At 36.1% G+C, this 11,893-nt stretch overlaps 1 protein-coding gene across 1 annotated transcript in view; it reads right to left on the reverse strand.

Annotated features, from left to right (window-relative positions):
* Positions 1-5,794, reverse strand: part of LOC106478887 (protein unc-93 homolog A-like) — an 8,183-nt gene extending 2,389 nt beyond the window's left edge. The window contains exons 1-2 of the mRNA XM_013939467.2: positions 4,722-5,794; positions 1,599-1,866 (exon numbers count right to left, since the gene is read on the reverse strand). Of these exons, the coding sequence (XP_013794921.1) occupies positions 1,599-1,866; positions 4,722-5,696 (1,243 nt within the window). The 5' untranslated portion in view covers positions 5,697-5,794. The remainder of the gene's footprint in view (positions 1-1,598; positions 1,867-4,721) is intronic.
* Positions 5,795-11,893: the final 6,099 nt, after the last annotated feature.

Below are 11,893 nucleotides of genomic sequence, written 5' to 3' on the forward strand. Positions count from 1 at the left end.
TCCCACAACTGGCTATAGACAGTGAAAGGCAGTAGAAGCTGAGACGTTGTGGGTGTTAGCACTCAGCTTCGTAACCTTATTTGATTTTTTATGATTTTCCATGACACGGCTGACTAGACTGACATCGGCGTTTGAATTTTGTCTGATGTATGGGATATCCCCAACGCATTTGGGTGATATTACCACAGACATTATCTGCTATGACAATATAAATTGACAACTTGCACCAATAACGGTAATGAAATATGTATATATATATATGATAACATTGCAGAATAACCTAGATATAGAAAAAAAAAGTAAAGCCATATGTGTAAAGTGTTTTTTGGTCAGACGGTAATATATTTTCAAATTTTAAAAAATGCAATCTTAAAGGATGGTTTCAAGTTTCATTGAATTAATGTTTAAAACTATATTTAAAATTCTTCTTTCATGTTATTTTAGAACATGATAACGAACTGTTGGTATTAAAATTATGTTTTAGCAGAGCTATGGACGTGAATTTACATAAACTGATACAATATTCTAACACCAACAATTATCTCTCTCTATTAAGAATATAAAATTCCATTTTTTACTTACAGTTTAGTGTTTAAGCCAAATAACTCAACTTGTGTTATACTGTCTTAAAATGATAGTATTATTACACTTATAAGTTTAAAATGCTTTCAGGTATATACTTGGGGTTGAGTACGTTATGTTAAAATAATTTTGGAGGCTCACCCGGTCGCCACATCCGGTCATGTTTTATCTAGTGACCAGGCACCTTGACAAAAGCCCTACAGTGTAGAATTAAAAGGCCCCGTCGTAAGACTGTCATACTGCTCAAAACAATATACTCTTCCCTGCTTGTTTCAATAATCCATCTAGTGTATGTAGATTGCGGTATCCCAGCACCAGTTTGAGCAGTCTGATATCACGGAAATTCATAGACGTTGCATCCAGCGACTTGAACGCTGTGTGTTCGTATACAATACAATGACTACCTGCTTCTTGAGTTATAAGATGGTTGAACAGGAGGTATGACTGGAAACGTTATCTCAATTATTCCACATCTTATTGGCCTCGTTTCCAAGCAGATATCCTTCTTGATTATGTTGTGTACTATTGTCTGGAGCACGTGGATGACTTTTGTGTTTGTGGATTCTCATCTCTTACAAGACGCCGCACTTTGTTTAACATGATTGTTGTACGACTTGTTATGGATCTCCATTTTGAAAATTCTAAGTCCTCGATCTTAACACAGCTTTACGGTCTGAGTGTATGAAGATTTTGCGTCGGAGAAAGGGCTGTTACATACCCTTTCCAAAAGTGATCAGTTTTGATGGTATTACACTATCTACGAATAAAAGAAAATGTCAAAATGTAGTTCTGATACACGTTTTTTCACCATATCTTTATATAGGTTGTTGTTGTCACGCGATTTGTTGATTTGCACATGCAAAATCGTTTAATATAACGTACACTCCACCCTGTATATCATTGGAAGTATATAATCTAAGAATAAGGTGAAATAGTAAATAATTTTAGCTTAAGTATTCAAGTAGTTTTTTCTATCATTTGGTCACATATTGATAATTTGAAGTTTTCAAGCCTACCATTAATTTGCGTCTGCCACACTGCATCACTGAAGCCCCAGATACCAGCCAGTGCCAACAAAACTGCAGTTTGGCTAGAATTAGGTTCCCAGTAGAGAAAGGTGATAGTAATCCCCAAGTTAGCTAGAGCCGCTGTGATGAAGATGGGGAGTCGGGACACCAGTTTTACTAAAGGCCCCGAAAGCAGAGAGACTACAGCATTTACAACACCAAAGCAGATTAGTACAAAACCAATTCTGTGAATACCCCAAGAACATGCAATGTAAGCCTGAAATAAAAATAAGCGAACAAATTTATCACCATTAAAGTTTCAATTTGTTAATTTTAACATTATGAATAATTATACAATCAAGACACAAATTATAATTATTAAAAACATTTCGTGGTAAAGCTAAGACGCACAATATTTATGTTTCACTGATTTTTTGTTAGTTTGTAGTTAAGCACAAAACTATACAAAGGGTTATCTGTGCTCTGCCCACCACGGGTATCGAAACCCGGTTTCTAGTGTTGTAAGTCCGCAGATATACCACTGTGCCACTGGGGGGGGGGGGGAGCTGATTTTTTGTTCCGTTAGGAAAACACATCCACACAGTGTGTTCTGTCAGGTCAACAACATGGTGATAATTAAAAGATACAATACATATTTCAACTCTTAGATAATTACATGTTACTTAAACATGTATTGTTAGTTGTAATGCATGTTTGGTTGGGAGACAAGTTTACATAAACATATATGTTCGGAATCGAAATTGAACGACATTTGTACGGTTAACAGGATTACATAATTTCAAATGCTAATTCCTCTCTGAATAACGGCACAGTAAATAAACATCTCTTACAAGTTACAAATTATGTGTCAACTAGTGGGTCAAGTGTAAGTCTGAGAGCTTATAACGCTAAAAGTTGGATTTCAATAGCTGCAGTTCACAGAATACAGAAAACCCATTGTGTAGCTTCATGCTTAACAACAAATTATACAAATTTGGTCTCCTCCGAGATAATAAATATATAATCTCAAGCATTAAAGATTCCACTTGATGTTTCGCAGAAAGCTTGATATGATGATTGAAAACAATATAATTATCACAACTTTCTCACACACAGAAAGATAATTTATGCCTCAGTTCACTGAAACATCATACACTTGAAGAATTTATTTCCTGTTTAGTTCATGTCATGAATTCAATCCAATTTAAACTTAATATTACAAGATTTATTATCTATTACTAACAATAAGTGAGACAGAAATTTCTCCCATGCACTAAAAATATTGGATTTTATAGAAAAACAAATCTAAAGTTTCTATGGAGGTTTTGAGTCCGTTTTACTTCTTTTTATAGTAACCTAAATTACTTTAGGTATGTGAATATTGTTATGACATATCGTCTAATCCATTATTCTATGTTATACAGCGGACCAACTGTTTAATGATTCTATATATATATGTTAAAGATTTCGTTCTGTAGGATATACAAAACTGTTCAGTTTAAGAGTTATCATTTAGTTTATTTAGTAATTTAATATTTAATTATTATATTAGTTTTCATAACAAGAGTGTTAAAAGTTAATCATCTTAAAAGCCATACTTATGACAAGTTCATTACGTAATTCTATACCAGTCACACTTTGTGTATGTAGTTTAATTGTTGTACTGGGCTTTTACAAGAGTTGGCGGTGGGTGGTGATGACTAGCTGCCTTCCCTCTAGTCTTACACAGCTAAATCAGGGACGGGTAGTGCAGATAGCCCTCCTGCAGCTTTGCGCGAAATTCAAAAACAAAACAAAACAAGCTTTTGCAATATTGTTAACGTCATCTTACTCGAAGCTTCTAAGTTTTTCTCGTTATGTTTAATATAGTCGTTACTATAGGGCTATATATTTCTAAATTTTTCTGTCGTGTGTTATAAATAAGTGCAGATACAGAAGTTAGTTAGTAAAACGAGATAACATAAGTGAATTTTTCACTGATTCTATTGTGATAAAAAGAGTAGAGAAGAAATAGTTCGTCTTATCATTTGGGTTTTAGAGTAGCTGTACCAGCCTGCATGGATTTTTGACGAGAATCATACAGAGCTACAGATTCAACTGTGGTAACGAATAGTGTAACGATTTTTTGCACATACGTTTGATTTGTTTTGAACATATTAGGCTTCCCTTTACCAACGAATAGTGGGATTGACCGTCACATTATAACGCCCCCACAGCTGAAAGGGCGAGCATGTTTGGTGTGACGGGAATTCGAACCCGCAACTCGCAGACTGTGAGTCGAGCGCTCTTACCACCTGGCCATTCAATAACGTGATACCATGAAGTAAAGTCGTTTGTGTCATATTTTTACCTAAGATTTGTATTCAGCCGCTTTTTGATGACACTACTTGTACGGCTCTGTAGATTCAAATCATTTAGCGCATACTGTAATCATAGTGGGTAGGTTTGTTTGTTTGTAATTAAGCACAAAACTACACAATGGGCTATCTGTGCTCTGCCCACCACGGGTATCGAAACCCGGATCCTAGCGTTGTAAGTCATACCACTGTGCCACTGGGGTAGGTTGTAGTAGGTTGTAGTATTGCTATCTACACTTTATGCTACGTCTGCGACCAATGCAATTATGTCACTGGTGCAAACGCCAAAAGTTTCGTACATAATATGCGTGATTTGATCACTTTATATGTTGTATATACTGATATAACAAATCACAAAACTCTTTTTTTTTAACATACGATGAATCCTTTCAAGAAACTTTGTAAAAATATAGCTATATCAATTACAATTCTACATACTACTGTACACACTCACCTATCCTTACTAAAATATTTTAGCTTATCTGCCTTTCCCCATACTTCGATATAAGGAAAGTTTCAAATAATTGGTTTACCCTTCTACCCAATGCTTTTACATAATATAGTTCTTCAAGTATTCCACCATACCATTAAGATTAAGCAAGTAACAGCATCGTGTATTCTGGAGAAAAAACAACAACCTGTTTTTAGTTATCATTTTCAACATTTGATCACAGTGACTGTTGTTTGACCGAAATATTCTTTTATTACTTGTTCGCCTTATTTTCTTGCCCAATTATTTTTTATTACTTATATTAATAAATACATAAAGCCCTACCTTTGTATATTCACTAAGAAAAAAGGCTTGCTCTAAACCACTGTATATTGTAAGTGGAATAATAACAATTTGACAGGGATTTTTTAGGTGTTTTAATGTTGCAAGCAATAGTCGGACTCCTGTTAGCTTCTTATCAAACTCTACGAATTCTCGTTTTAAAGGATCAAGAAACAGTTCGAGCAAAATCGCTCCAAAAATAGCAGAAGCTAAATAGATTCCAATTAACATGTAAACTTTAGTGTCTTCTGGACGTACAAGATTTGGGCTTTGAACTTGATTGCAAAAGTTTGATCCACAGAAAGATAAACTGGCATCGGAATCGTTAACTAAATACATTATTTCATTTTCTGGACGCAGGACGAAGTACGATATGAGATTTCCCCAAATTTGAGTGGATTGGAAGAACATGAAGAATATTCCAAAAAAGCGGACGATTATCGTGTCTTCGGTTTCATTGACCATCTCAGTATAACGAAAGCCTATTTCGTTCAAATAAGTACATTTTGCAGACCACAAGGGAGCAGCTCCAAGGCCCAAGATCAAAGCAGATGGTATGAGAGTTCCCCAGTGAGGATAAAAATTGGCTGCAATATAGGGCGTGTAACATAACATCGCCAACACCATCGTGCGTTTACAACCTAATTTTTTTATTACAATTGCTGGAAGAAACAGCGACGATACGATTAAGGCCCCATAAATAATGCTCTGTGAGGCCACACCAATCCCATCTTCACTATTTAAAGTGCTTTGAAGGTTTGCAAGAGCTTGAAATGTGGTGAATAAAAACAAGAATCCAAAACTTATGACTATCAAGTTTTTGATTATCCTTCGTTTAGTCATGGGAATAGAAAATTGTTCAGTGTGCGTATTCTCACGTGGAGCGTCATGGTTTTGCGGTTTTCCTCTCACATCGCTTTCGTCCATTATATAGCTGGTGTTCTCAGAACCGTTGTTCACTTGATTCATATCAGCCATGAATTATTCTCTCTATAATCGACTGAGATTATACTGCCTATTACAAATTGTGTCAGCAAAAACAAGACTTAATGAAAGCAGAGAATGGATTGTACACGAATTTAACGACAGTTCAATGTTATCAAAATGTATTATGGGAATAGCACATGCGTATTTGAGAAGAACTGATAAACTTTATAGTGACTCGATAACGATTAATTCTACCTTTCGTTATCAGTTTGTTGCATAAATAAAGAGGCTGGAAACGGAACTATTTCTTGCTCGTGAATTACAAAAAATAGGGAGTGAAGTAAAAATTAATCTAATACGAAAGCCTGCATTGAATGAGTCTTTCACAAGAAAGAAACATTAAAACGGTGGAAGAAGTATTTATGTTATGCAGGGATTGTTCTCGAAGAAAAAGCGTTTGTGAATTAACTCTTGTTTATTTTATAAAAGCATGATATCTTGTATAATATTTTTATTGTATAATAACAATGAGATGTAAAAAAAATAACTTATGGAACAGTTAACTCTCTTAAGAATTATAACATGTTTTTATCTACAGGGAGAGTTACTTGTGGGGAAAACGTGGAATGGCGAGATAATATTCATGGTTGACAGTTGTATGTTTGTTATAAATTTCGCGCAAAGCTGGAGACGAGGACTATCTGCATTAGCCGTCCCTAATTTAGCAGTGAAAGACTAGAGGAAAGGCAACTAGTCATCACCGCCAACTCTTGAGCTACTCTTTTACCAACGAATAGTGGGATTGATCGTAACATTATAACGCTGAAAGGGCGAGCATGTTTGGTGGGACGGGATTCGAACACGAGCTCCGCAGCTTGCCAGTCGAGCGCCTTAACCACGTGGCCATGCCAGGCTCGTGAAAAATGCTCAGTGATGACGTTTTGTTCGAGTTGATAGTGAGCAACGACATTATTTTGTATTATTTTTATTTTAAAGATTGCCATTTATCGAACAAAAATGAGGAGCCGCTTGAGAAAAATGGATAAAGTGTGTTTTTTCATGTAAAAATTGTTGTTTGCACAGAAAACAAAAGAAAATGAAAACTTATTCATTATTTTAAGAAGTTGTTATTTGTTTTAAAATTGACGATTGAGAGCATGCATTTTGAATTAAGGTGTTATTTACGTTTGTTTGAGAATTTCACGCAAAGCTTTAAAATGTTATCTGCGGATAGCCCTTCTTGATTTTTAACTGATAAACTTGGAGGAAGAAAGCTATAGTCAACAGCACCTATCCACGGCCCCAACGTCATCACCACCCAACGCTAACTCTTGAGCTACTCTTTTACAAACGAATAGTGGGACTGACCATCACATTATAACGCCCCCACTGCTGAAAGGGCGAACATGTTTTGGTGTGACGGGAATTCGAACCCGCGACCCTCAGATTGCGAGTCGAGCGCCCTAACCACCTGGCCATGTCGGGCCCAACTATTCGTATTCACAATATGGGTACACTAATTATTAGATCACAACTGACAAATAGAGAACGCTAGGAATGGTAGTATATGATTCTGTGAAAGATTGGGGATTGAGAACTAACTTTTCCATGAAAAGAAAATTTGGCCTGATATGGTCTTGCACTTTGCAGGATCGAAACTCGTCCCCTAACATGTTAGTCCTTTCAAATGTGAGAGTGTTATAATGTTACAATCTATACCACTATTATTTTGTAAAGAGTATTCCAAAAGTTAGCGTTGAATGATGTTGACTAATTGCTTTCCTTTTAGTATATCACTTCAAAATTAGGGACGGCTACAGCTCTCTGGTAGCCTTGGGCGAAAATTCAACAAAAACAGCAAAAAGAGAAAATTTAATTGAGAAGATAATATGAGAGAGGTGTTTTAGACAATTCTATGAAATAATTGTTATTTTTCATGCGGATTGCCGATTATCATATTTTAAACTATTATTGCAATCAATGATGTAGTTGAGTTAGATAAAAAAAAAATGTACAAAATGTCCTAACATCTGTCTAACGTCAGCTTCGTGCGTTTATTTGGTATGAATCACAAACTACAGAATGGACTATATGTGATGTGCCAACCTCGGGTATCGAAATCTGGTTTTTAGCATTGTAAATCCTCAGAGTTACAGCTGAGCCATCGGAGGGTGTCTAAATAAGCTCAGTATCCAATAACTGTATCATTGACACCTTTATCACGTTATGTCACTTATGAATAATGTTAATAGATAATAAGTAATGAGAGCGTGTGATATGTTTTTTTTAAAAAACGTATAACCTGATACACCCATATTGCTGAATTTTCATAAGCTGTTAAAAAAAAGCGGATGATGTGGGTTTCGAATTTCCATAGTTGTCGGAAGACTGTGTGCGTAATAACTGACACTAAGTATATTTAAGCTGAAACAGAGAATATCATACTAGTGGACCACATGACGTGTGGATCACTAGTGAAATGGATATTCTTATCCATACAAAGACTATCATACTATGATTTCAAATAAGGTTTAACTTCTTTGTATTAACCATAATAACTAAAATGACCCATTTATAATAGCCCGGTATTGCCTGTGTTACACAGGTGCAAAAGTATTTGGGTGCTATGAACACATATCATCAGCAGTGTGGCTCCTGGTAACCAAACGACATATAAAGCTTTTTTATGCTTGAAAGTGTTCAGGATACTACATGAGTCATCAGTGACACTTCGAACGAATCGGGGAATGACTGAAGGTAGAATGTGAATGATTTGTATACATAATATAGAAAACGTAGCACTTTTGTGGGTGAGTTATGAACAAGATTAAAAGTGATTTTCTGGTCGTTTTTATAGTTTTTAGCAGTTGTGGGCTAAAGTAAACACTATGAATATATGTAATTAAAGAAATTATATTTTTCGACAACAATTTCCATCTTATATACCCGTGTCATTCTTCAACTTCTTGAAACTTGCGATGGTTGGACAGCAGGTATGACTGGAAGCCTTTTCTAAGTGAATCCATACCCTGTTGGCCTCGATTCCAAATGGAAATTCTTCTTGATATGTTGTGTACTATTACCTGGGGTGCGTGGGTGGCTTTCGCCACTGACCTTTGTCTTCATGGATTCTTACCTGTTACAAGACGACACACTTTGCTTATCATGGCTGTGGTACGACTTGTTACAAATCTCTTTCATGCTTGGAAATTCATAGCCCGCCATTTGAACACAACTTTATGATCTGAATGTACCAATACTTCAGATCAGAGAAAGAGCTGCTACATACCCTTTCCAAAAACAATCAATTTTCGGTGGCATCACACTACCTACGAACACCAAACAATGTCAAAATGTAGTTCTGATACATATCTTTTCACCCCGACGTTATATAGGCTTTGTTGTCACGCGACTTGCTGATTTGCATATTCAAAATCGTTTTAATATAACGTACACTCCACACGTATATCATTGGAAGTATATAATCTAAGAATAAGGTGAAATAGTAAATAATTTTAGATATTTTAGCTAAAAAATAACTAAATAAATTTATTTATCAACATTAACGTTTCAATTTGTAAATTCTAATATTTGTAAAATCAAAATATAAAATATACCTATAAAAGATTTAAAGATAAAAAACATATACCATATTTGAATTTTTCTTTTCACTGATATTTTATTCCATTAAAAACACACACCCACACAATGTGTTGTGTCAGGTATTGTTTGTGAGTGCATCCAAATTACAATGTTACTTAATAGATACAGCCTCTAAAATGAGATTAATCATTATTTGACGTGACACCACAACTCATCGATGATGACAACTAGTGGAGTATTGGGGAGAGTTTTCATAGAAGTAGGCACCCAGCCAAACCTAGAGTCGAGAGCGAGATGCCATTGGTGGAGGATAGCCACCAATAGAAGATATATTGTCAACAGGCGAGGCAGGGGGTACTCGTGGAGGAAAAGATGGACCTCTGGGACAGTAGAAAACCTTTATGATAAAAGTTAGGCTGCAGAGGCAATGACAGGTCTCAAAGCAAAATCGGTTCTTTCAAGATCAATAGGTGAACTACTCACTGTAATTCATCATTCTGTGCTACAGTAGTCATTAACTGACACTCGGCAAACTGAGGGCTCCTTACATTTGTCTATTCGATAAAACCTTGTTGTAGGTTACTATCCAGTCCAGAGTAGATTGTAAGTCCACCATCAAGAGATTCACATCAAGACCACGTGTGCTTATAGTGGAAGTAAAGCACATCTCTCCTCCAGTGTCTAAGAGGGTAGTAAAGGAATTGCTTAGACACTTCCTAATATATCAGACAGGTCATTGTCAGAAATAAAGAGATTCAGGGACAGCAGTGCTGTGCTTGATGCTAAACCTACATGGTCGAGTACTTGCCTTAACCAAGTGGTTGGTAAGGAAAGACATCATCAGAGCTGTAATGATCAACCAAGATGAAAAACAATGTTATTCTGATCGTTATATTACATTAACTGTGAGTTATCTAGTTGAGTGAAAGGGTATTGTGACCCTTGTTTTCCAACCCAGCAAGTGATTTAGTTTGAAAAATGTTGGATACCATTTTGTGATGATCACTCAATCATCATAGCTAGACAGTTATTTGGTCAAAAAATAGTGAATGAAAGGGCTTTGTGACCCTTGCTTTCCAAGCTATCAGGTGTTTCATAATAAAACAGTAGTCTGTTATTTCATGAAAATCACCTACACTTATCCAAGTAGCTGCAAATCTCAAGAACAGATCGTGAGGAGCTCAAGAGAAACACTTACATGTATACTAACATGTTTGTGATTCCTCCATGTACAATGAAGGGGTTGTGTTCTTTACCAATGCAGAAAAAAGATGAGGTCATTGTGAATTTCAGGGTAATAATTCTTATTTGTTGAGGTTACCTACATTTATTTTACTGTAATATCAAATGAAATGAGTGGATTGGCTTGTGTTAGGCAATGCAGTGTCCTGATGATTTACTAGAAAACTCTAATTAGCCAATGTTGGTTTGAGTGAGTATTGATATACAAGATAGCAACAGGACAAATGAATCCACTGGCAGCTCCATCCTTGATAATCTGTTGGAAGCAGTCTCATCAAAAACTATGGGCTTCTCTGCGAGATGAAATTCTTCCAAAAATTATCATGGTGGATGACCTTTGGCTTGGATTACGTATTCTCCAAACACCTACCTAACTTTGGAGATTGTCATCTCTCATGATAAGAATTATTCAGTTATACCATGCCACTTTCAAGGAATTCAGTTTTATCAGCACTCACATCATATCTACCTTTCATTTTATCATAAGCCAATTAAATTCTTTCCTGAGTGAAATCATGTATGGCATCTCTATTTTTCACATACAGATGAGCTCTTCCAGCCACCAATTTCTCAAAACAAGCTGGAATATTTGGCTCCACTGGTCCCAGTCACTAGATGAATAATTATTGCTAATAACTGCTGGTCTTAGTATTTCACTTCTCAGTGGTGCCATGGTTTCTGCTTCCACTGGAAGCACAACCTCCAGTGTAATAATTGCTACATAATATATATAGGGATTTCTTGGATATAGACTGTGAAGCTATTTGAAGCTAGCCTGACCTCCATCCATTTTTCCATATGCAGTTAATTCCCAAAATATTCTCTTTCTCATCGTTAATTAACCATACATCATGAGGAACAGGGTAGCTTCTAATTTTTCCTGCACATGATAACTTCTAATTTATCCTTTGCTGAAACATATGTCCACTTACTGTTCACATCTCTCTGTCTTCTTTCTTTATATCTAGAGTCAGTTCCCCACTTTTCATTACCAAAGTGGATTGAGCTGTTGTAGCTCATTTGCTGCTGCTCATCAGCAACATTATTTGTTCCATTGTTCACTTCATTCCAACTGCAATGTCCTGGACCATGATAACGCCAAAATCCAGTTGGCATGCACCTCCTTTGGCTTACTTCGCCGACCACATTTTATTCGGAAAGTCACGTCTGAGAGACGATCCACTATGTCATATGGGCCTTCCCATGGAGCTGACAACTTAGGAGACTTCCCTTTGGTCTTTCTGGGATTATATAACCACACTTTATCTCCTGGTACAAAACTCACTTCAGTAGATTTCTTATCATAAGATATCTTCATCGAATCAGCAGACGTTTTCAAGTTTGAATGCACTTGATGATGAATATTACCCATCCTTTCCGATAACACTTTCACGAATTCTGAC

This window comes from Limulus polyphemus, unplaced genomic scaffold (genome assembly GCF_000517525.1).
Source record: "Limulus polyphemus unplaced genomic scaffold, Limulus_polyphemus-2.1.2 Scaffold259, whole genome shotgun sequence".
Lineage (NCBI taxonomy): Eukaryota > Metazoa > Arthropoda > Merostomata > Xiphosura > Limulidae > Limulus > Limulus polyphemus.